This window comes from Anguilla rostrata, chromosome 11 (assembly GCF_018555375.3).
Source record: "Anguilla rostrata isolate EN2019 chromosome 11, ASM1855537v3, whole genome shotgun sequence".
Taxonomy (NCBI): domain Eukaryota; kingdom Metazoa; phylum Chordata; class Actinopteri; order Anguilliformes; family Anguillidae; genus Anguilla; species Anguilla rostrata.
This window is the reverse complement of record NC_057943.1, coordinates 742,044-767,585: the sequence shown is the minus strand read 5'-3', so window position 1 is coordinate 767,585 and position 25,542 is coordinate 742,044. Positions and strand designations below refer to the sequence as shown.

Below are 25,542 nucleotides of genomic sequence, written 5' to 3'. Positions count from 1 at the left end.
CACTTAATGTTCGCTAGATATTTTGGAAATTCAAAAAAGTTTATATTTTTTAAATGATAGGTTAAAATGTCAGCTGGAGTGATGTGTATAAATATATAGATATGTTAGTGTTTATATGACTGTGCTCAGCGCTGCAGAAGGTTTTCTGTGTGATATATATATGCAAGGCTGGAGCCAGTCACTGTTCAGACATGCTGGCTTGAGGGCAATGGGAGAACAGGAGCAATATTTTCTGATCAGTATTATTATAGATGAACCTTCTGCTCTGTGTGTGATTTTCAGTGCTTGTATAATTATTCTTTCAGCATGATTTTAATAAATAATTCTTTCTAGTCTTCTACAAGAGAAAAAAAAATTAAATCTGCTTTCTGGGTCACGTGACCTGGTCTGTCCAATCGCAGGAGGTAGGAGGAGGGGCAGAAAGTTTGCGGTTACGAGTTACAGGACAGCCAGATTGTGTGTGATGTTCTTCCCTGAGGTGCTGGGGTGTGTGGGCTGAAGGGAGTGGGTGGGGCTTGTGGGTGTTGATTTGATTGGCGGTAGGTCTCTGCATGTGCAGAGCTTGGCGCATTGTCCTCAGAACAGCAGTGTGTTTACTCGAGCGTGATGCTGCAGCTGTGTGCTGAACTCGCTGCACCGCTCTGTGCTGTAATCCCTGATATTACTAATGGCCTGGGATTTATGGTGCACAGGCATGTGTATGTGTGCGTGTGTGTGTGTCTGTGCATGCGTGCATGTGTGCATGCATGCATGTGTGCGTGCGTGCGTGCATGTATGCAGGCATATGTGTGTACATGCGTGTGTGCCTGTGGGCGTGCACATGTACATGGGTGTGCATGTATATAGGATCTTGTGTATGCGTGCTTGTGTGTGTGTTTGTGTACATGGGTGTGCATGTGTATGTGTGTAAGGGATATTTTACACAGGTGTGATGGTACCTACGACTGGTAAATGTTTTGCTATTTCAGAGTTTTACCCCACTTCACTCAGGAAAGCAGAGCAGCTCACAGAAACCCTGCTTTGAGTGTCTGTGACCTGAGTTTTCTCCTCCTAAAAAGAACGACAGCCATAAATATTTACCTTTATATTTACATTATTTAAGGGTTTAAATAAAGTAGATCCATGAGTTTAGCTGTGTTGTTAGCGATGGTTTGGCATAGCACAGCAGTGTGGGATGTGTGGGTAGTGAGAACTGTGCTAAAGTGCAGTGTGGCATTGAACATTGAAGTTTCTCCACCCCAAAAACATTTTATCTTTTTATCACTCAAATGAAGTTTCAGTGTTTCTCATTTCCTGGGTGTTTTTCCTGCCTTCACAAAGCTTGCACTCAGTAGGTTTCCTTTCCTTAAATTTAAACATTTTAAAGTTCCACCCTGAGCTGTACTCTTCATTGCTTTTTATCACAGGGTTCACGACAGAGCATTGTGCAATATGAGATCATGCGAATGATCATAAACATTTATACATAACCATTTAAAAAAATACATATATATATATGCAGGGAAGTTCCATGTCTTGGAAGATCAGGTAGTTATTTTGAGTTTCTCCTTATTGCTCCTTTACTTGTTTGGTCCTATAGACAGAGGGGAAATAGCCATTACTTAGATGAGACGCGTACGCAGTTGTTTGCATTCAGCACGGTAGGTATTAACACAGGTGAAGTGGTGTTGGACTGGGATGTGTGTCCATGACTTGGTTTAGCCTGACATGCAGCTTTACATTGAAATTTTTAAGAAGTTTCTCTCAAAACTAACAGCATCTCAGCATACCGCTTTACCAGAAAAAAAATATACAAAGTTAATATCTACTGTAATGTGCAATATGATGAATCTATCCAATCAGATGACACCTATTTTTGTATAAACTACCAATGTTACAAAGATGTTTTGGTGGGAACTTGGGAAGGGGGTGATGTTTTGAAGGGTGGGGTGTTATCCAGAGAAAACATAATTTCTGTTAGAGCTGTACATACAGAACACCAGTGTTGTGACAAACCTTTTCAGTCTTTGTGGTTCTTTAAAAAAAAGTAATCTGACCCAACTTTACTGTGTGTAAATAATCCTTTGAAATGCTGAGTATTTATAATGTGTACAAAGGGGGGACATGTATAGACTGTGATCGTCTGCCTTGTGTTTTATGATGTAAATGTGTTTTTAAAAATTAAAAATGAAAAAAATATATGTGACTCTTTGAAAAGCCCAATCACTGCTATTATTTTGTGTATTTTGCATTAGACAAATCTTAACGGGAGCTAAAGCTTGTTTGGAAATTAAGAAAATTAAAACCTTTGTACAGTTGTTCTAAAAGTGCTTTCATGTATATATTGTGTTGGCATGAATAAACTGTGCTGTGGATTTTAGATGTAAATACACTTTTTTTTCCTACTCACTCAACCACTGTTATGTGGAATTCATTAATAATGCTTAACATTAAAGATAACATTGCATCCATTGTAGTCTGTCTCCTCTGTCGTATCTTTTGCTCTTAATGCTGTTTTTGAACGCACATTAGATTTCAAACATATGCAGAACTGGAATTCGGTTTGTGTGCTGGTCTCAGAAGCTGGAGAAGCTAGGTGAAGTGGACGGAGGCAATTTGGCACGCGCGTTGAAAAACTGACCTAAGTACAATTTCCAGGGTTCAAATTCTTGATCCCGAACGAGTTTATAACGCAAGGTTTTTTTAAGGGAAACTTCTATATGCAAATAAGCTACGCATCGCTCCATGCCTTATAATTGCTGTAATAACGAAAGAAGTAAAATTTCAGGCGTCCCTACAATCTTATATAATGATCGTCTATTAAAAATGTGTAACCAATAAGATTGCGCCAACTCGACTATGGCCCCGGAAATATGCCGGAACACCAATCAGAGGAAAGTTCGTGGAGGAACGCAAAGAACAAACCAATCGTTTCAGAATAAGTGGCAGCCGGTACTCGTAAGAGCCAATGGGGTTGTTCATTAGGGCGGTTCTTTTACCCGGGCGAGGAAACGAAGTGTTGAATGAGATCACTGCGTTTCAGAATAAGCGTACTGGACGTGGACGGCGAAAAAGAACGAGTACAACTTCCAATAAAGAAGAGGGATCGTATACCGTATTTTTCCAGACTTTTGTGAAATATTCAAGAATATATATTTTGGGTACATTTTGGACTTGAAATGTTGTGGTTAAGTGGTTTTTCGGTGGCGATCGCCTTTGTATTTACACCCGGTATCGTGAGCGGAGCTTTGAAGGATGGGGAATGCGAAGGTGAGCTGATTTCCAACAACATGGAGTTTGGAAAAAATACTTTAGAACTCAAGTTGGGTCTGAATAACATTTATCACAAGGTAGTGAGCTAATATTAACGAGAGCAATGTCGATTAGTAGTGGGTAACGTTAGTCTAAATGTGTAAACTTTCGCTTGTTACCTGGTTAGCTATCAAAGCTAATGTTAAATTTGCCGGGTGGATTCCTGATGTAGCCTACAGTGTAACTACGTATATATCGTTAACTCTCAGAGGTGGGTAATTCGCCAGAATTATATTTTACTAAGAAACGTTAGACACTCAATACTTGCTTTCCCCTATAGATCTAGCGATATACAATGTTTTAGCTAGCAATATAAATGTTACACTTCACTTGAGCCAGTGATTCACTAGCAAGAGAGTCTTTTGTTGGTATCGATAGCTAGACTAAGTTTATACATATATTTGACATTTTTAATTATGAACTACGTTAGCTAGATTTAGAGAAACATAACAAATACAGACGGGTTGCAGACATGTAACAACATAGTTTACATGGCTGATGGAGAGTTGGTTAACGTGCTAAGCTAGCTAGCAAAACATTTGCATAAATGGAACACGTGAATTTCAGTTTTGCCTTCGTTTTGTTAGAAGCATTACTACTGACACGCACTGGCCAATGGGTCATTCAAAAGGCTAAGAATCCAGTCCTGAATTTGTTTCCCTGTCTTTTTTACTCATGAAGTAGTTAACGCTCATATAGGCCTACCTAACGTGGTCATAGATGCTGATGCACCTGAGTGCAACTTATGCCAACACTACCGTCAGTTCTCTTGCTACAGTGAAATTGCTGAGTTCCTCCAGAAACCGTTTCTTCCGGGGTCACCGTCTATGTCAGTCCCGCTTTCTGTGAAGGCGGGGAGTTTTCGGCCGCGGAGGCGCCTAACTACAGCGACCAACTGTGGTGGTAACTAGTATGCGTTTGCCACTCTTATGAATGATTTTGCCGCGGTGTTGACACCTTGTCTGTTTGGTCCTGCTAGTGTGCGTCAGCTTCCTGGGCCGGTTCTATCAGTCTCTGAAAGATGATGACGTGAAATTCACCAGCGATGACATTGAGAAGGCCCTGGTTAAAACCTGCAAGGACACCAAGGGGAAAGAGAACAGGCTGGTGAGTTGTGGAAACGGTCCTAAATGTTTTGTTTTTTTAACCACCTTCTCGTCTCTGTACCAAACTGATCTCTGCTCATCTTTCAGTGCTACTATATTGGAGCCACAAGTGACGCCGCCACCAAAATCATCAATGAAGTTTCCAAACCTCTGAGTTCCCACATTCCCGTGAGCAAGATCTGTGAGAAACTCAAGAAGAAGGACAGTCAGATATGTGAACTAAAATACGGTAAGCTGCACACAGATGTGTGTGTGTGTGTGAGAGAGTGAGAGTGAGAGAGATGTGGGCGCACGCACGCATGCACAGAGTTCTTATGTGAGTACAGGACTTGCACAGTTTGAAGGTTGCTGTTTGAGATCCCAGGGCTGTGAGAGATTGTGGTGTTATCATTGCATTATCAGTGTGTGGGCACCATGTTGTGGCTCAGCCCTGGTTTAAGTTCAGGAGACCGTTATTAGGATCAAATGGATGCGTTCAGGGTTCAGGAGCTCTACTGGGCTACTGTTCTCTGGCTGATTCGGATTTGCATGTTCTCCAGTTGAAAGGAGATAAGAGCAGTGAGCAGAATCACCCCTCTAGTAAAAAACAAAAGGGTGACGTTATGAGTCTGATAACATCTCCCGTCACTGTGTTCCGCTGCAGACAAACAGGTGGACCTCAGCTCTGTGGACCTGAAGAAGCTGAAGGTGAAGGACCTGAAGAAGATTCTGGAAGAGTGGGGAGAGTCGTGCAAAGGTTGCGCGGAGAAGTCCGACTTCATCCGCAAGATTAACGAGCTCATGCCCAAGTACGCCCCCTCTGCAGCTAAGGCAAGGACAGACCTCTGAGCCAATGACGATGGGCCTTACTGTCCCTGGGGGTGTGGCCTCAGCAGGAAGGAGTGGCCAGTTTTGACTCTGCCCTACGTGGACCACCTAATAAAGACTGTATTGTACATGACTTTAGTTTCTTGTTAAGGGATAGGATTTTTTTAATAACTTATGGAAAAATTGTATCTTCGATTAAAAACAAGGAAAAATGCACAACTGTTGTATCCGGTTGAACCAGAGCTGGTGTTTCTCTACTGCAAACATTTTTAACAAATGTGCAACAAATTTCTTGTATATGAAAATGTGCGGGAGTTCTTTTTTTAATAAAATGAGAGCGATGGGAACCGGGCTCTTGGTGAAATTTGAAAGCAGATGGTACTGTCCCTACGCACAGGAGTTTTGCATGCGGAGACGCGCACTGGAAGTGACGTCATGACGATACTGCCATGCATACGGCAGGCATGGCGGCTCGAGCCGCTCCAGCGCGGGATAGGAACCCCGCCTTCCACCTGTCGTCGCACAGCCTCCTCTGTGTGGTCTGTCCCCCGGGGAAGCGGGCTTCTCAGCAGGAGGAATGTTTGAGTGACAGCTGTCATGTTCCTGCCCCCTGTGCCACGCCCAGGTGGCCAAGGGTTTGACTCCCCGCCCTTGTCTGTTGGCACCTCTTACCCCAACGCTGGTTTGGTGTCGCGTACAGGAATGCAGGTGAAACCTTTTAGTGCTATATTCACTGTGCTGGGTCAAAGGTCAGTGTGCTTCTTTTACTATCATTCTGGGTGTACCTGGTAGGCACATGATCACAGACACACTGTGTTCAGTTAGGATGACCACAGACACGCTGGGTTCAGTTAGCATGACCACAGACACGCTGAGTTCAGTTAGCATTACCACAGACATGCTGTGTTCAGTTAGCATGATCACAGACACGCTGAGTTCAGTTAGCATGACCACAGACGCGCTAGGTTCAGTTAGCATGACCACAGACACACTGGGTTCAGTTAGCATGACCACAGACACGCTGGCTGGGTTCAGTTAGTATGACCACAGTCACGCTGGCTGGGTTCAGTTAGCATGGGTTCAGTTAGCATGACCACAGACATGCTAGGTTCAGTTAGCATGACCACAGATGCGCTAGGTTCAGTTAGCATGACCACAGACACGCTAGGTTCAGTTAGCATGACCACAGACACGCTACGCTGGCTGGGTTCAGTTAGCATGACCACAGACACGCTGGGTTCAGTTAGCATGACCACAGACACGCTGGGTTCAGTTAGCATGACCACAGACACACTAGGTTCAGTTAGCATGGGTTCAGTTAGCATAACCACAGACACGGTGGGTTCAGTTAGCATGTCCACAGACACGCTGTGTTTAGTTAGCATGACCACAGTCACGCTAGGTTCAGTTAGCATGACCACAGACACGTTGGGTTCAGTTAGCATGACCACAGACACGCTGGGTTCAGTTAGCATGACCACAGACACGCTGAGTTCAGTTAGCATGACCACAGACACGCTGGGTTCAGTTAGCATGACCACAGACACGCTGGGTTCAGTTAGCATGATCACAGACACGCTGGGTTCAGTTAGCATGGGTTCAGTTAGCATGACCACAGACACGCTGGGTTAAGTTAGCATGAGCACAAACACGCTGTGTTTCAGGTGCGCTTGTAAAATGTTTTTGTTTTCATGATATGTATTAAAATGCCGTATTGAAATTCCCCTGCTCCTTCTGGCTGGTCAGTAACTGGCCCAGATTGGTCCAAATAAATGTGCAGTGAGCATAAGTCTGTGGCTACAGGACCCGGGAGCTACGATTCTCTGTAAGTCAGGAGAGGGCTATAAGAAGCCAGAGTGCGCTTGTGCTGACAATGCACTGAACACTGAACAGAAAGAAGGGTTTTATTTTCTCTGTGTGGCCAGAGGTCCCACCGAGAGTGAGATTGATGTACAGCATCATAGTGCCCCATCCTTTTATTACATTCACTGTTTCAGTGCTGGATAAACCCTTTCTCACCTTACAAAACAACATGCATGAGATTTTTTATGTGCATATATTTTTATTACTTATGTAATTAAACATGGTCTCCAAAGTACTTATGACAACCTGTACCACAGACCCCAGAGCTCCATAACCGGGGTGGCACGGAAGTACAGGAGCGAGAGATAGTAAACTTTACAGTCCAGCGTTCAAAACATCCAGTTTATCAGAACTCCGCTGTATCAGCATCTGAGAATATGAGTGCATTGAGAATAAATGAAACAATATTGTAAGTTTGAAAAACTCCAATAAAAAGAAACAGTATTGATAATATATATATATATAGATTTATAAACCTGCGCAGTCCTCCCATAGAACAATTGACAAAATAAGGTTTTTATCTTGTTTATCTTGTGGGTGGAAATATTTTCCTGGCGTACCTTATTCATAATAGGTAGCTTAACCGTGCAGCCAGTTGCAGGTGTCGGAGAGGCTATATTCACGAACGCAATTCATGAATCTTGGGCTAATTAACCATGTCACAAGATACATCAAATTACATTAATTAACTAGGGCTTGTACGTCATCAACACTTCTATATACGCATGCATTCCTAAATATTTTGCATGAGAAAAAAACTCCACAAAATGTTTCGAGGCGGAACTTCCCGTTGAATCCGGAACTTCTTTGTCGAAGCGGGAAGTCAGACAAAGTGTGAGCTCTCCCAGATAAACTGTCTCTGCGATTCGTTCGAATAGCATCACAAGTCCCTCCCACCGGAGGAACGCGCACTGTACGGCACGCGCATTCCTTTTGTCCAATATGGCGGCTTAGGTGCAGGCTCGCTGATGCTGTAATGTTTTATGTTTGTTTTTATCATTTACATTGCAATATAAGCCTGGGCCACAACTGTAAATTATTTAGTTTTAATTGCAATCGTATTTAACGTGCATCGTCTGAAGAAATCAAGGGAATTCCGTATTTTTTTGCAAGCGCAAGGAAAAAAAGTTTGAGCATCATTCAAATAAAATGAAGAGGCAGGCCGAGCGGGACGTAAGTCCGGCGAGAGCTATAGCCAAGCGGATAAGGGAGAGGGACCGGGACCGAGACGGCGGCAGCCGCCGGGAAGACGTTGCACCGCCGCCTCTGGCTGCACTGTTGTCCGAGAGCCGAAATTACCACAAACACCAGGCACGGAGCCGGAGCAGGGAGCGAGAGAGGATCCGGCTGCGTGAGGAGCGCGGTGCTGGCGAGTCTCTGCACCGGCAGCATCATCGCGACCTCGGGCTCGCCAGCCGCCCTCCACTGCGGACCACAGCGGTGCTTCCCAAGAGCAAAGCCGCTGCGGAGCTCCTGGGAAGCCGCGGCGGCGGAGCTAGCTTGGAGTACAAGACTTTGCTCATTAGCAATTTGGGCTCTCAGTTGTCAGACGAGCAGGTGGAAGACGGATTGTTCCACGAGTTTAAAAAGTTCGGAGACGTCAGCGTTAAGCTGTCCCACACCCCGGAGCTGGGTCGGGTCGCCTACGTGAATTTCAGGCATCCGGACAACGCCAAGGAAGCCAGGCGATCTAAGGCCAGGTTAGTGATGTACGATCGCCCGCTCAAAGTGGAAGCCGTGTACGTGAGACGGCGCAGCTGCACGCCTCCCGACGTAGGATACGTGCCTTTGCACGGCCCCTTCCAGTACAGACAGAGGTCCCTGTCGCCGGTGGCCGGTAAGATCCGCGATGTCAGACCCCGGCATTACGCCATGGAAGGGCTAGCGCTGAGTCGCGAGAGAGAGCGGGCTTTAGATTACTATAGCATGCTGGACGAGAGGGCGCGCGCCCTGGCCTATCAGCCGCCGGAAGAAGATTTAATGCCCGAAGACGACCAGAGGGCCACGAGGAACTTATTTATCGGCAACCTGGATTCCAACGTGTCGGAGGCAGAGCTGCGCAGGGGCTTCGATAAGTACGGGATCATCGAGGAGGTGGTGATCAAGCGTCCCGCGCGGGGGCAGGGGGGCGCCTACGCCTTCCTCAACTTCCAGAACCTGGACATGGCGCACCGGGCCAAGGTGTCCATGTCGGGGCGCGTGTTTGGGGGGAACCCGGTGAAGATCGGGTACGGGAAGGCCAACCCCACCACGCGGCTGTGGGTGGGGGGGCTGGGCCCCGGGGCATCGCTGGCGGCCCTGGCCCGCGAGTTCGACCGCTTCGGCAGCATCCGCACCATCGACTACGTGAAGGGCGACAGCTTCGCCTACATCCAGTACGAGAGCCTGGACGCGGCGCAGGCGGCCTGCGCGCAGATGCGCGGCTTCCCCCTGGGGGGGCCCGACCGCCGCCTGCGCGTGGACTTCGCCAAGGCCGAGGAGACGCGCGGGTACCCCCCGCAGTACCCGCCGGCCGCCGCGCCGCTGCCCGCGCACTACGAGCTGCTGGCGGACGGGTACGGCTGGCACCGGGGGCTGGGCGCGGAGCTGCGGCCGCGGGACCGCACGCCGCCCCACGCGCTGTTCGCCGAGCGCGAGCGGGAGCGGGCCTTCCTGGAGCGGGACCGGCCCGACTGGGCGGGGCCCGAGGCGGAGCGGCGCGGCGCGGGGGAGGCGCCGGGGCGGGGCCGGGCGCGCAGCCGCAGCAGGGAGCGCTGGGAGCGCGAGGCGGAGCGCGGCCCGGCCGCCAAGGCCTGGGAGGAGCGCCGCAAGAGGCGGAGCCTGTCCAGCGAGCGGGCCAGCGAGGACAGGGGGCGGGGCAAAGCCCGCGGGACGCCCGCGGCCGCCACCGTGCCGGAGTCGCCCGGCCGCAGCCCCGGGGGCGAGAGGGGCGGGGCCGACGAGCCGGCCGCCCAGACGCCCGAGCCGCCGGCCGAGGACGGGGGGGCGGGGGGGGGCGAGGAGCCCGAGCGGAACCACCGGGGGGGCGACGGCGGGGCGGACGCGCGGCTGGATCCGCCCAAAGCGGACGCGCGGCGGCCCGGCTCGCTGTCGGAGTTCGCCCGCACGCTGCCCGCCGCCTGGCGCGGGGCTCTGGTGCTGAAGAACAGCTGCTTCCCCACCAGCATGCACCTGCTGCAGGGCGGGGCCGGCTTCCTGTCCGCGCTGCTGCCCGCCCCGCCCGCCCCCCAGCTGAAGATCGCCCAGCGCCTGCGGCTGGACCAGCCCAAACTGGACGAGGTGACGCGCCGCATGAAGCAGGGCGGCCCCGAGGGCCACGCCGTGCTGCTGGCCGTCCAGGGGCCCGTGGACCGGGACCCGGCCCCGCCCGAACCGGGCCTGCAGACCCGCCTGCTGCGCAACCTGGTCACCTACCTGAGGAACAAGCAGGCCGCCGGCGTAATCGGGCTGCCGCTGGGCGGGGCCCGGGAGCGGGAGGGCGGGGGCAGGGAGCGAGAGGGCGGAGGCAGGGAGCGGGAGGGCGGGGGCAGGGAGCGGGAGGGCGGGGGAATGCTGTACGCCTTCCCCCCCTGCGAGTTCTCCCAGCAGTTCCTGCAGACTGCGCTCAGTACTCTGGGGAGGGTGGAGGAGGAGCACCTGGTGGTGGTAATAGTCAAAGACTCTGTTTAGGAAGCCTTTTCTGTTTTTTAACTCGTGTATATTTTTTTAAGAGGTGTCAGCTGACGAGCCTGCCGGGTTTGAAAGGGAGCGAACGGGAAACGCAGGTGTTTGGGGGTGTGTGGGAGTTGTAGTTTTACATGGTGTGCTGGAGGAAGGTGTCAGGGTGGGCGTGCTGCTATGCTAGAGTCGGACTGTTAACGCCAGAAGCCAGGTTGTCTGAACGAGATGTTTTTTAAATAAACTGACCAAGTACCTTCTTATCCTCCAGCTCAATTGTCCTGAAGAACTGATTGTACAGTTTACGTTTACACTACACGTTGTTCTTACTGCAGGTGCCAGAGGAGTCTCTGCTTGTTTTTGTATTTTTAGTCTCAAAAACTTTTTTTTCCCGTTTTTTTACTATGAGGTGCTGAGCACAGGAACCTTGATGTCTTCTCTTCTGTTTCCCTGGGGTCCAGTTTAATGGATGCATATTTAGTTGGGGGATGGCTGTAACAGAATTTTTGTTTAAAGGTATATTACTGTTACTCTATTACTCAAATGACCGTTTTTTTTTTGTCACAGTTCTCTTTGTTAGCGGACCTGTTTTTGTATTATTTTTTGTATTGTTTTTAGTATTGTTTCTGCAATATCATGGCGTATGAAAGAGGTGTGGCTGCTGTGTGGTGTTTACACAGGCGGGTAATTTATTATTTTAGATGCAGGTTTAAGTGAAGAGAACAGACATTCAGGTGAGAATGTGACCTCCAGCTACCTCTGCTGCCCAAACCCACTGATACTCAGAGCCAAACCACCCACTGCCCAATCCACTGATACTCACCCAAACCACCCACTGCCCGATCCACTGATACTCACCCAAACCACCCTCTGCCCAATCCACTGATACTCACCCAAACCCCCCACTGCCCAATCCACTGATACTCACCCAAACTGCCCAATCCCACTGATACTCACCCAAACCACCCTCTGCCCAAACTCACTGATACTCAGAGCCAAACCACCCACTGCCCAATCCACTGATACTCACCCAAACCCCCCACTGCCCGATCCACTGATACTCCAGCACCATTCTCTTTGGGTGGAGTTTCTGTAGACCAAACACTGTTAACTCTGAAAGTCTGAGGATAACCTGTTCTTATAGGACCTTCTGATTCTTGCACTGGGAAGTGCAGCATGACAGGAATATGTTAACACTATGCTTGGAGGTTTGTGTGATCAGCCAGCTGTGTTTTAATGGTTAGCCTAACCGCTAGTGGGCTCTAGGCCTGACTACAGGGTGAGCCATACGACTGGACTTCCATCAGTAAAGACTGTCTTCATGTGCGTCACAGATCAGCTGCTTTTGAGCTGTAGAGGCCTTTTCTCTTCGTCTTTTTCTGCTTCTATCTGTCATGGGCCCTCTCAGCTCTGAGGCTCTGTCTGTCAGGGCCCTGGGCCCTCAGACCCAGCTGCAGGGATGGCTGAAGCTTCTCTCCAGTCTGTGTCTCCGCTGTTATTTCTGAATCGTAATCACTACAGTCTCAGTGAGTGGGCGGAGTAACGGCCGACGGCGAGCCGGTTGATTGGCCAGCGGCAGATTCCGACCGGCCATTAGCAGACTCTGCACCGCCTCTGTGTAGCATAAACGTGTTGGGTGTTCTGGAGAGTGAATGCTGTCGTATGCTTTGATATGACTGTTATGGTCTGATTTAACATTGTATGAAACTGACAGTAAAATCAATTAATGTCCTGCTCTTATCTGTTCAGCTGTTATTTCCTGTTTTCTCTCACCTTCTACATATTTTAGACTCCACCCCCTCTGCATTTCTGCAGAGTAGCCGTTTGTTCACAGGTGACTTAATGGAAGGTTACAGGTGCAGGTGTTCAACACGAGGGTCTCCACGAAACATCAAACCTTAAAAATGAGATTGGTGTCTGTAAAGCAAATAAAACCTGCCTCTTATCTGCTGGGAGGAAAGACAGAAATCACAACAGAGATGAACAATTAAACGAGTGGAGCCCTGGGCATAGTCATTACTTCATCACGGGGTTTGATTTAAAGGTGAAAAAGGTGGAGCTGTGGGTGTAGTAAAGTGAGTCATCGCTTCATAATGGGGTTTGATTAAAAAGGTGGAGGTGTGGGTGTAGTAATGTGAGTCATCACTTCATAATAGGGTTTGATTAAGAAGATGGATGTGGGGGGGGTAGTAAAGTGAATTATCTCTTCATAATGGGGTTTTATTAAGAGGATGGATGTGTGGGTGTAGTAAAGTGAATTTTCACTTCATCTTGGGGTTTGATTAAGAGGATGGATGTGGGGGGGTAGTAAAGTGAATTATCTCTTCATAATGGGGTTTGATTAAGAGGATGGATGTGGGGGGGTAGTAAAGTGAATTTTCACTTCATCATGGGGTTTGATTAAGAGGATGGATGTGGGGGGGTAGTAATGTGAGTCATCTCTTCATCATGGGGTTTGATTAAGAGGATGGATGTGGGGGGTAGTAAAGTGAATTTGCACTTCATCATGGGGTTTGATTAAGAGGATGCAGGTGTGGGTGTAGTAAAGTGAATTTGCACTTCATCATGGGGTTTGATTAAGAGGATGGATGTGGGGGGGTAGTAAAGTGAATTTTCACTTCATAATGGGGTTTGATTAAGAGGATGCAGGTGTGGGTGTAGTAATGGGAGTCATCTCTTCATAATGGGGTTTGATTAAGAGGATGCAGGTGTGGGTGTAGTAAAGTGAATTTGCACTTCATAATGGGGTTTGATTAAGAGGATGCAGGTGTGGGTGTAGTAAAGTGAATTTGCACTTCATCATGGGGTTTGATTAAGAGGATGGTTTGGGGGGTAGGTACAGTGAATTTGCACTTCATAATGGGGTTTGATTAAGACGATGCAGGTGTGGTGGTGTGAAAACAGGTACTCTAGTTTGGTGTTACCGGGTGTCTGTAAGGAGTGCTCTGTTGTGTGTAACACGGGGGAGTCTGTTTGGTGTGTAACACAGGGTAGTTTGTGTTTGGTGTGTAACACACAGGGTAGTCTCTGTTTGGTGTGTAACACACAGGGGAGTCTCTGTTTGGTGTGTAACACACAGGGTAGTCTCTGTTTGGTGTGTAACACACAGGGTAGTCTCTGGTGTGTAACGCACAGTGTAGTCTCTGGTGTGTAACACACAGGGTAGTCTCTGTTTGGTGTGTAACACAGGGGAGTCTCTGTTTGGTGTGTAACACACAGGGTAGTCTCTGTTTGGTGTGTAACACAGGGTAGTCTCTGTTTGGTGTGTAACACAGGGGAGTCTCTGTTTGGTGTGTAACACACAGGGTAGTCTCTGGTGTGTAACACGGGGGAGTCTGTTTGGTGTGTAACACAGGGGAGTCTCTGTTTGGTGTGTAACACAGGGTAGTTTGTGTTTGGTGTGTAACACACAGGGTAGTCTCTGTTTGGTGTGTAACACACGGGAGTCTCTGTTTGGTGTGTAACACAGGGAGTCTCTTGGTGTGTAACACACAGGGTAGTCTCTGTTTGGTGTGTAACACACAGGGGGATCTCTGTTTGGTGTGTAACACACAGGGTAGTCTCTGTTTGGTGTGTAACACAGGGTAGTCTCTGTTTGGTGTGTAACACAGGGGAGTCTCTGTTTGGTGTGTAACACAGGGGAGTCTGTTTGGTGTGTACACGAGTCGGTGTAAGTCTCTGGTGTGTAACACAGGGTAGTCTGTTTGGTGTGTAACACACAGGGGAGTCTCTGTTTGGTGTGTAACACACAGGGGGATCTCTGTTTGGTGTGTAACACACAGAGGTTCTGCTGGACTGACTCCTCCTCCTGCGATCTGTTCTCTTATTCTGTTATGGCTGTGTTCTATCAGCGTGTTCATGTCTGAATACACCCCCGCTTTGCTACAGGAGGGTGCTCCTTACTGTGGAGACTGCTGTGATTGGCTGAATGATCACATGACCGTCGCCGGGCGTGCGGAGGTCACCCAGCAACCCGTATTGATTGGTTTCACGCTGCAGTCCTGCCACAAACCTGCCCTGTAGCCGCTGTGCTGATGAGCATTAGTGTGGCGGTCTGAAAATGGCGGGATGTGTTGGGGGAAAAAGCTGAGGTGGGCACACGGGCCAGCGTGGGCGGAGTTTCAGGTGGAAGCGGATCCAGGTTTGATTCTGCCTGTCTGCTGTGAGTATAAAGTATGAACATGCGTGAGTTTCTGTGACGCCCTGTTCTTTTATTAAAGATACGCTGCTCCACCCAGCTCACAGGAGACTCTCTCACAGCTGAGCAGTGCTTCTAGACCCTTTCACAGCCGAGTTTGTACTCAGTGACCTGGAATGCATTCTCTGTTCTTTACAAGAGGGAGAAATCCTTTTATTCATTCAGCTGCGTAAATGCACACGCATACTACACACACTATACACGCACACACACTACCCACTGGCATGCAGATGTGTGATCGCATGCACAAGCGCACACAACTGCATGTACATACACTACATAGGTACACGTGTGATCATGTGCACACATGCCACACACACATGATCACATGCACACAATAAATACGCTCACATTTGCACACGTGTGATCGCATGCACACACTACAAATGCTCACACACATACACACACACAGGTGACTGATCTAACAGCTGACCAATTACAATTGATTTCAAACGAGACATTAATACAACAAGAAAAATAAATATAGTATTGGAGTTATTTATTTGACTGACATTGATCAAACTGAACAAAAACATATTTAAAAAAAAATAAAGTTTTTCAGGTAGAACTATGACAAAAACTATGAAAAACTCAAACAAAGTTATGATTCTATTTAAAATACTAGTCACTAAATTCCAAAATAATTTTGGCCTTGGTGGAAAACGTTTTTTTTTTTTAATGCAAACATTAATGGTAGCAAGTTGTTTGTGTTATCATGTGGGGTGTATACATGTATGAGTGTATGTGCGTGGGAGTGCAAGTGTGTGCGTGGAGTGTGTGCGTTTGTGTGGTTGTGTGTGCACACGCCTGACTGTGTGGGAGTGCGTGCATGCGTGCGTGTGTGTGCGTACATGCGTGTGTGTGTGTGCGTACATGCGTGTGTGTGTGTGGGAGGGAGTGTGTGTGTGCGAGCATGCGCGCGTGTGTGTGTGTGGAGTGCGTGCGAGTGTATGTGTGGGAGGGAGGGAGTGCGGGTGTGTGTGTGGAGTGCGTGCGAGTGCGTGTGTGTGGGAGGGAGGGAGTACGGGTGTGTGTGTGGAGTGCGTGCGAGTGTGTGTGTGTGGGAGGGAGAGAGTGCGGGTGTGTGTGGAGTGCGTGCGAGTGCGAGTGTGCACATGAGAACTGTGTGATTAATGCTGGATTGTGTGGTGTGTGTTTCAGTCCACACACCAGGGGGCAGCACTGAGAGGGCTTGTGTCTGTAACCTGCCTGTGATGCTGGGCTAGCCCTTTCTGATCAGTACTGCTGCTGCCGCCCATTCAGAACCCAAACTGCTTCACTGAGCTACACACACAGTTTGCATAGACCTCGTGTCAAATCATATTCATGCCATGAACTGAGTACAAAGCTGCCTTAAAAAATAAACTGTTTACAGAACGCTGATATCTGCATACCTGGCCAAATCCAGAAAACAGAGAAAAACTTTTATATTTAACAGAATAAAACAAACAAAAAATAAAAATTAAAAAGCCGACGTGTTCCTATGTACACACAGACCAGAACAGAAGCTCGTGGCAGCAGACTGCTGCTAACGCTGTCCGTTAGCATGTTAGCATGTGCATGTTCCCAAATTTCACCTCGCCCTCTCGATAGTTCTGTGGAGATGCAACAGTCTGTGTGTGCTGGGTGTTCAGCCCAACACTAGGGGGCAGTATTCCCATGCACAGCAGCTGTGATTGCAGCGTGTTATCCGCTCTCCTGCACCAGCGGAAGCCACTTTGTTCTGCGATTTGGGTTCACCTGCAGTCACACCTTTATATTTCACAAAAACGGATTTTAAAAACCTTAATCATAATCTAGTCTCAGTCTGAAGCATGAATGTTCATTTAGCTGTTGGATCATAACACGGGAATACATGGAGAACATGATAGTTGTGTTTGCACCTTCAGCAGATTCTGAAAACAAACAATAATCATAAAAAACCCAAAAACAAATCAAAATCAAAAAAAAATACAATAAATTAGACTTCACATTTTTAAATAAAGGAAATAAAACCACATTAAAAAGGAAGAGTATCGAGAAGTTTACATTTTTTTAGACATTTTGTTTTTTTGTTACATTTAATATTTTGTAAAAAGTTGAGGAAGGAGCGTAGAGAGATATTGTTGTATAAAAGTGCACACATCCAGGTTAGACTCATTCAGCAGTGCAGCATTAACAGTCTCAGCGACAGAGCGAACCCTTCACCAGGGAGGGGGTGCGTTTGGGGTAGTGGTTGGGTGGCAGGGGGGCAGGGGGGGGGGGGATTGGGCGTGTTAGTGGTTGGGTGGTTGGGAGGGAGGGTGGGGTTGTCCTGGGGGTTGTTTGGGGTGGGGGGGGGTGGGGGGGGGGGGCACAGTCTTGCCTATATCAGGGCATGTGCCACCCACACCTGAGTCCCTTTCAGTGTTTGATGGTTGAGACCCCCCCAAACTAAGAAAGAAGAGAAAGAGTCTCTTTCATTGTCTTTTCCTTTGACTGAGTATACCGCAGGCGGGGGGGGGGGGGGGGGGAGTCCCACCCCTCCCTCACTCCTGTCCAAGGACGGCTGTGGGAAATGGGTGCCTGGTCGGGGGGGAGGTGGGGGGGAGGGTCAGAGGTCGACGTCAGTAAGGAGCGAACTTCTGTCTCTCTGGCTTCTTGATCCCGTTGACAGAGGAGATTTTTGCGGTGTAGGAAGCGAGGGCGGCGGCGTGGGCGGGGCCAATGGCGGTGGGCGTGGCAGTGGGGGGGGAGAGGGCCAGAAAGGGGACGGACTTGACCCCCAGGAGGCTGGAGAGGGGCAGGGCGTAGGGGGTGCCCAGCATGTGCGTGTGCGGGAGGCCCCCCATGACCGCCAGCGTGGCGGGGGTGGGCGTGGCCGCGGCGGGGGGCGGGGCGAAGGTCATGTTGAGGTCGAGGGGGGTGGATATGGAGGAGGACAGAGCAGTGGACTTCGCCGTCTCTAAACTGCAGCAAAGCATAAAGGGAAGGGTTAGGGAGGGAGAGAGAGAGGGAGGGAAGGAGGGAGAGGGTGGGAGAGAGAGAGGGAGAGAAGGAGGGAGAGGGTGGGAGAGAGAGAGGGTGAAAGAGTGAGGGAGACAGGAGGGAGAGGGGTCAGGATATATAGAATTAAAGGGTTAAATAAAAGACATGTTAAATAGAGAGAAATAAAAATATTATTTAATAAAGGTAAAATCATAAGGGAGGTGTGTGTTTGTGAGGTGTCACACGTTTGAGCGGCAGGGCTGTGAGGGTGGAATGGGGGCTTCAGAGAGGAAACAGAATCAGGTGAAATTCATTAGGATTCACCACTTGGCGCGTGAAAAGAACCTAGGCTCTTTTTCTGCTGTTTTTTATCTTTGCAATGTCAAAATGCAACGTAACTTTTCTACATTTGTGTGTTTTGGTTTTTTTAACATTTGCAAAAGTGGGAAAATTTATAAGTAAAACCATGAGAAACCTTGAGAAAAGAGTGAATAGACTAAGTTCTCTGTGACTGCGCATCATCGTCCACTGCAAATGTCTCCGAATTGTGCCTATTGTCTGTTTCAAGGCTCCGGGTTCAGTACAGTAAACCGGCGTTAGGTTAGGCCCTGTGTGGCCTGCAGCTCTGCTGCCCCCTGGTGGCCTGGCAGGGCAGAGCAGGCGCCGCAGCTCTTACCAGGACGTGATGAGGTACTGAGCCAGGCCGATGCTGACGGGCGAGCCGGTGATGGAGACCAGCCGATCGCTGCCACCGTCCAGCTGGCTGCCGATCTTGATCTGCGCACCGGACACCTGCCGGATCTCGCTGATCTTGGTGCCCTGACGACCGATGATGGAGCCAATCAGCTGCCAGAGACGCAGAAAAATTTAATATTAAAGCAGGAATTTCGCTCAGCTGCCTGAGAGGTCAGTAAACGGGACCAGTGCCGCACTCAAACAGTCAGTGCGTCTGCACCGGGAATTACATTTATTCAGCAAACACCCGTATCCATGGTGACACACACAGTGGCCCACCAGCAAAACTATGCTTATAAAGTAATCAAAACACCATAACAACTGCAACCCTGGGAGGAAGCACTAAGGACACAGCGTGAGTGAGAGTGAAAGTGAGATAAAGTAAAATAAGTAAGCAGGATGGAGGGCCTTCGGTGTGTTAAAAACCCAGAGGACCCAGCTCAGCGCAGGTGGCTTTATTATCTATTCGTGATGAAGACAAGATGGCCGCCAGCCTGGAGATGGCTCTGAGCCTGAGCACGGCTGAGTTATTCCAGCATAAAGCTACAGACTCTTCTGGGTTTGTGTGGGCGAGCCGGACCTAAATGAACTGGTCCTGTTTATTTCCCTGCAGTGCATCATGGGTCTGTCCATCTGTCAGGCTCACTCAGTCGCCCCCCCCTCGCTCTGCTCCTGCCTCTCATCAGCCCCCGTCAGCTGAGTGGATATTGATTCTATTTCCTCTCTCTGTTCTGCAGACGCACCTCTCTTCCTGAGGTGCACCCGGGGGGGGGGGGGGGGATTTGCAGCGTGCAGACTGAGCTCCCATTGGAGCGTAAAACCAGCGTGTTTTCAGTGTTAGTGAGGTCCAGCTGGGTGTGTTAGGAAGGTGTTAGGTAGTGCTGGGTGTGTTAGGGAGGTCCTGCTGGGTGTGTTAGGGAGGTGTTAGGTAGTGCTGGGTGTGTTAGGGAGGTCCTGCTGGGTGTATTAGGGAGGTGTTAGGTAGTGCTGGGTGTGTTAGGGAGGTCCAGCTGGGTGTGTTAGGGAGGTGTTAGGTAGTGTTTGGTGTGTTAGTGAGGTGTTAGGTAGTGTTTGGTGTGTTAGTGAGGTGTTAGGTAGGTGTTAGGTTAGGTAGGGGGTGTGTTAGTGAGGTGCTGTTGGGTGTGTTAGTGAGGTGTTAGGTAGGTGTTAGGTAGTGTTTGGTGTGTTAGTGAGGTGTTAGGTAGGTGTTAGGTAGTGTTTGGTGTGTTAGTGAGGTGTTAGGTAGGTGTTAGGTAGTGTTTGGTGTGTTAGTGAGGTGTTAGGTAGGTGTTAGGTAGTGTTTGGTGTGTTAGTGAGGTGCTGCTGAAATGGGGGGGTGAAGCCCCAGTGGAGGCGGGGTCACAGTGACACACGCAGAGTGATTGACACCTCCAGCGGGGGATTGGCCGACGCCCAGCAGGCTGTGAGAGGGATCTGAACAGCAGGGCTGGATTTGGGAGGCGCCAGTTCCACAGGAATCTGGAGCATGCCAGCCCGGCCTCGGAGAGGGGTGTCCGGGGGGGTCAGACAGGGGTGGGGGTAATGTGTGGAGGGGGTTAGAGGGGTGGGGTATTGTGTGGAGGGGGTTAGAGGGGGTGGGGGGGTATTTTGTGGAGGGGGTTAGAGGGGGTGGGGGTATTGGTGGAGGGGGTGGCAGTATTGCGTGAAGGGGGTTAGATGAGGTGGGGTATTGATTGGAGGGGGTTAGAGGGGGTGGGGTGTTTTGTAGAGGGGGTTAGGGGTGTGGGTGTATAGTGTGGAGGGTGTGGGGGTATAGTGTAGAGGGGATGGGGGTATTCTTACGTCGTTGGGGATCAGGAGCTCCTGTGAGGTTGTCTGGGACCCTGGTGGCTCCATTCCTGAAGAGAGAGGAGAGTTCATCAGAATCATATTCTACATTTTAACCACATCTGGCTCCTTTAATCATCACTAATACTATTACTCACCTACAGTCCTACAGCTATACACACTACCATCCTGTAATACTCCTACCTATTCAACTACTGCCTCTACTGCTACAGTACAACTATAGCACTATTGCTTCTGCTAATACTCCCCTCCCATTACTACTCCTGGGTTACTACTGAGAGTAAGGCTTGATTAGTAGTCCTTTCCCAGTGTAAAGTGATAGAGGAATGCCTTTGTGTCCTGGTTGTGTGATACTCTGAGGATAGTGTGGATCATGTAGCTGCTCCTGCTGTCCACCTGTTTAATGCTGATTTGACTTTATAATCCTCCCTGGATTGTGAGTAATCCCAGAGTGCACTGCCGCCATTTTGTCAGTAATACCCTTGTACAGGAGCTCCAGGGGTCAGAGGTCATTCTCTCTCGCCCGAGGCCCACACAGCTCAGCACCCAAAACACCCTTCACACATGCAGCACACGTCCCTCCGCAGCACAGCCCTCAGACTGCTGCCCCTAGTGGAGTTAGTGCCCCTTGGTTTGTTCCTCTCTTCAATTGCAGGATTGGCAGCACCTGACAGAACCCTCAGGAGGAGCCCTGTGATGTCATAGAAGATTCACCCCTCCAGGTTCCGTGGTGCCTGTGTTCCGTTTTTGTTAATATCACCACCTCTTTTCATAGATAAATTCATCTCCTTTATTAACCTCTGATTTTCTGTGCTTTATTTCACTAGGGACTGGCTGTAACAATGTTTACTAACGAAAACATAGCTGTGTGTGTATGTATGTATGTCTCTGGTCTCTGTGTGTGTGTCTGTCTGACTGTATGTGTGTGTGTGTGTGTGTGTGTGTGTGTGTGTGTCTATGGCTATGGCTGTGTTTGTATGTGTGTGTGTGTGTTAAGGAGAGAGATTTCATTGCACACATTACTCAGATAAATGTAGGGTTTCAATTCAAATGAATGTGGGAAACCACTGGGAGAAATCCACTAAAGCGGTTTTTAATGTTGTTTCAGTAGCTTGTGTGTGTGTGTGTGTGTGTCTATGGCTGTGGCAGTGTTTTTGTGTGGGTCTGTGTGTGTTTGTGTGTGTCCAGAAATGTGTACATTGTTCCAGAAGTTCCACTGCTGTGGAAGAGAAATTACAGCTTGGATGATTACACACAGACCATGTGTAACAGATGAATATTTACACTGTGAGTGTAACAGATTGATATTTACACAGTGAGTGTAACAGATGAATATTTACACTGTGAGTGTAGCAGATGAATATTTACACTGTGAGAGTAAAAGATTGATATTTACACTGTGAGTGTAACAGATTGATATTTACACTGTGAGTGTAACAGATGAATATTTACACTGTGAGTGTAACAGATTGATATTTACACTGTGAGTGTAACAGATGAATATTTACACTGAGTGTAACAGATTGATATTTACACTGTGAGTGTAACAGATGCATATTTACACTGTGAGTGTAACAGATTGATATTTACACTGTGAGTGTAACAGATGAATATTTACACTGTGAGTGTACCAGATGGATATGCACAGACAGGGTACCTGGATCAGGTGCAACAGCAGTGGCCTGTCTGGGACAAGACCCAACAAACCACACCCCCCAAACCACTGTGACCACCTCCCCCAGGCCTGCAAGCAGCCACTCACGTACCAGGAAGAACTGAAGCTGTTGATTGGCCCACAGCTCCCATACCCTGCTGCAGAGAGAGCTGATGTAGCTTAGCTAGCTGTGGTGAGAGAGAGAGGGGGGGGGAGTATGGGAGGGGGGAGTGAATGGGAGAGAGAGGGAGAGGGGGAGAGAAAGAGGCAGAGAGAGAGGGGGAGAGAAACAGAGGAGAGAGACGGAGAGGGTGGGAGATAGACGGGGAGAGAGAGAGGGAAGGAGACAGATGGGGGACAGAGAGAGAGAGAGAGGGTAGAGGGAGGGAGAGGAGGAAGAGAGATTGAATTAGTGGAGAATTTATGGAGAAAGCACAGAGACTATTAGAGAGCACTGTCATAAGGCTGCCTCTGACTCTGTGCCAAAAAGCCCGTGTGCAAACGATACTGTAACAGGCTGGAGGAGCATAGACAGCACTTAGCGCACGGAAAGGCTCTTACCTCTGAGTGCGGAATGCCATATTGGTTCTGTATAGTGTAGGCCTGAAAACAAACAGGAAGTTTTGAGAAAATGAAAGTTAGGACAGTGACATCACGGCCCGTGCCAGCTGATGTTGGCTAACTCAGTCAGTCAGTCAGGTTCATTATTGTGCCTGAAGCTGAAGTGTTGTGAGGTCAGAGAGGAGCACAGTGGCAGATGGAGCTGCTTTCTCAGGTTCTGGCGCCCACAATATCCCAGTGTGTCCGAGCCCCAAACCCAGTGTGTCCGAACCCCGAACCCGGTGTGTCCGAGCCCCAAACCCAGTGTGTCCGAACCCCGAACCCAGTGTGTCCGAACCCCGAACCCGGTGTGTCCGAACCCCGAACCCGGTGTGTCCGAACCCCGAACCCGGTGTGTCCGAGCCCCAAACCCAGTGTGTCCGAACCCCGAACCCGGTGTGTCCGAACCCCGAACCCGGTGTGTCCGAACCCCGAACCCAGTGTGTCCGAGCCCCAAACCCAGTGTGTTCGAACCCCGAACCCGGTGTGTCCGAACCCCGAACCCAGTGTGTCCGAGCCCCAAACCCAGTGTGTCCGAACCCCGAACCCAGTGTGTCCGAACCCCGAACCCAGTGTGTCCGAGCCCCAAACCCAGTGTGTCTGAGCCCCGAACCCCAGCTCTTTAGTCCAGTCTGACTCCTCGCTGCAGGACCTGTGGTTTTACAGCCGCCCTGAATCCCCCCTGTGGATGCGGGGAGCAGTGTCGGCCATGTCAGGGGTAGAAGGTGCGCTCTGCGCAGGGACTGAGCGTGCTGTGGCTGGGGCTCTGGTTCTACACCTGCCTCTGAATGTGAGGATACTGCCCCCTTCAGGTAGAGCGTAGACTGCAGTGTTAAGGGTTTAGGAATGCAGACAGTGTTCAGGTTTAGGAACACCGGTGTTAAGGGTTTAGGAAAGCAGACAGCGTTCAGGGTTTGTAAACACCAGGCTGTAGGAGCTGCTCTCTCACACAGACACGCCCAGCTCCCTACAGCCACAAGGGGGCACTGTCTCCCATCAGTCTCACCAGCTCACTGTGGTCAAGTCCTGTGAGTGCTCTGCGCATGCTCTTTAGTGTGGGATAAAAGCATCCCCCTGCCCTCCCCCAGGCCCACTCCCCCCCACCCCCTGTCCTCCCCCAGGCCCACCCCCACCCCCAGGCCCCCCCAGCACTGGAGGCTCTCATTATGAGAGCAGCCATTAGGGCTCTAATCACATTCCAGCTGCAGACCCACTCTGCTGCTCTTTATCACTGAGCGCAATCTCTCTAATACAGAGAACAGCCCAGCGTGGCCAGGGCCAAGCATAAAGAGCGCACACTCTGAAACACACACACACACAGACACACACGCACACAGACACACACTATACACACACGCACACACACACACACACACACACTATACACACACACACACACACAGACACACACGCACACAGACACACACTATACACACACGCACACACACACACACACACAGACACACACTATACACACACACACACACACAACCACACACGTCCGATCATTAAAACCCATTATGGTACAGCAGTGCAGTTGTGGCAGGGCCCTGTTGTTTTGTGGTGCTGAGATGCTGACAGTGCAGACGCTCATTAGTATCATCATACTGCCTCTGGTTTACTGGCAGTGCCCGCCTAGTGCCCGCCTGGCTCAGTCACCGCACCCCTCTTTAACCCCCCCTCCTGCATGTGGGTGGGCAGGGCAGACTCACCTGCTGCAGATCCAGACCTCCCTGTGTCACTGAGTACAGCGGGTGTGACCCAAACTCAGAGGTGTCATACACCTGTACACAGGACAAAATCAGCTCTCAGGCTTACTGGCTTAAACACCTTTCATTGCTCTTTACCAGAAGATGATTTAGAAAAAACACATTAGCTTGAGTTGCACAAATCCAGCCGGTCAGGGGAATTTCATGTGCAACAGATGGAATGCTTGAAACATAACATAAGATTGTGCTGATTGGTTAAGCTCACAGACTCAATGATATTGGTGGAGCTAAGCATTCTGTGATTTGTAGTCTTTTAAGATCTGTTCTCACCTGATTCCCAGGGAGGAGGACTGCTCCAGGGGAGGGGTTGGGGCGGTACGGAATCGTAGCGCCTTTCGGGGGGGACTGTGGAGGAGGGAAAAGAGCAGCATCTCTAAGCCTGTATTGGGACCCGCCTACACAGGTGGGACACGGGTGGGATGCGGGTGTTTATGCAGGTGAGATGAGGGTGTTTATGCAGGTGCGATGCGGGTGAGATGTGGTTGTTTATGTGGGTGTTTATATAGGTGAGATGTAGGTGTTTATACAGGTGAGATGCGGGTGTTTATGCAGGTGAGATGCAGGTGAGATGCGGGTGTTTATACAGGTGAGATGCAGGTGTTTATGCAGGTGAGATGCGGGTGTTTATGCAGGTGAGATGTGGGTGTTTATGGAGGTGAGATGCGGGTGTTTATGCAGATGAGATGCAGGTGAGATGCAGGTGTTTATGCAGGTGCGATTCGGGTGAGATGTGGGTGTTTATGTGGGTGTTTATATAGGTGAGATGTAGGTGTTTATACAGGTGAGATGCGGGTGTTTATGCAGGTGAGATGCAGGTGAGACGCGGGTGTTTATGCAGGTGAGATGTAGGTGTTTATACAGGTGAGATGCGGGTGTTTATGCAGGTGAGATGCGGGTGTTTATGCAGATGAGATGCAGGTGAGATGCAGGTGTTTATGCAGGTGAGATGCGGGTGTTTATGCGGGTGAGATGCTGGTTTTTATGCAGGTGAGATGCAGGTGAGATGCGGGTGAGATGTAGGTGTTTATGCAGGTGAGATGCGGGTGTTTATGCGGGTGAGATGTAGGTGTTTATACAGGTGAGATGCGGGTGTTTATGCAGGTGAGA

The 25,542-nt window shown here is 49.5% G+C and overlaps 3 protein-coding genes across 3 annotated transcripts in view; 2 read left to right on the top strand and 1 right to left on the bottom strand.

Annotated features, from left to right (window-relative positions):
• Positions 1-2,995: 2,995 nt before the first annotated feature.
• LOC135235146 (mesencephalic astrocyte-derived neurotrophic factor-like) lies at positions 2,996-5,551 on the top strand. The gene is made up of 4 exons (XM_064300381.1): positions 2,996-3,249; positions 4,271-4,398; positions 4,485-4,626; positions 5,041-5,551. Exons 1-4 carry the CDS (start codon positions 3,159-3,161, stop codon positions 5,223-5,225), a joined length of 546 nt encoding a protein of 181 aa, XP_064156451.1. The 5' UTR covers positions 2,996-3,158; the 3' UTR covers positions 5,226-5,551.
• Positions 5,552-7,903: 2,352 nt separating this feature from the next.
• Positions 7,904-12,464, top strand: LOC135235140 (putative RNA-binding protein 15B). Its single transcript, XM_064300366.1, has one exon. The coding sequence runs from the start codon at positions 8,217-8,219 to the stop codon at positions 10,734-10,736; it is 2,520 nt and encodes an 839-aa protein (XP_064156436.1). The 5' UTR covers positions 7,904-8,216; the 3' UTR covers positions 10,737-12,464.
• A 2,942-nt stretch (positions 12,465-15,406) lies between these two features.
• Positions 15,407-25,542, bottom strand: part of LOC135235034 (poly(rC)-binding protein 4-like) — a 57,826-nt gene continuing 47,690 nt past the window's right edge. The window contains exons 7-13 of the mRNA XM_064300232.1: positions 24,706-24,780; positions 24,379-24,450; positions 22,628-22,669; positions 22,179-22,254; positions 20,407-20,462; positions 18,545-18,714; positions 15,407-17,850 (exon numbers count right to left, since the gene is read on the bottom strand). Of these exons, the coding sequence (XP_064156302.1) occupies positions 17,508-17,850; positions 18,545-18,714; positions 20,407-20,462; positions 22,179-22,254; positions 22,628-22,669; positions 24,379-24,450; positions 24,706-24,780 (834 nt within the window). The 3' untranslated portion in view covers positions 15,407-17,507. The remainder of the gene's footprint in view (positions 17,851-18,544; positions 18,715-20,406; positions 20,463-22,178; positions 22,255-22,627; positions 22,670-24,378; positions 24,451-24,705; positions 24,781-25,542) is intronic.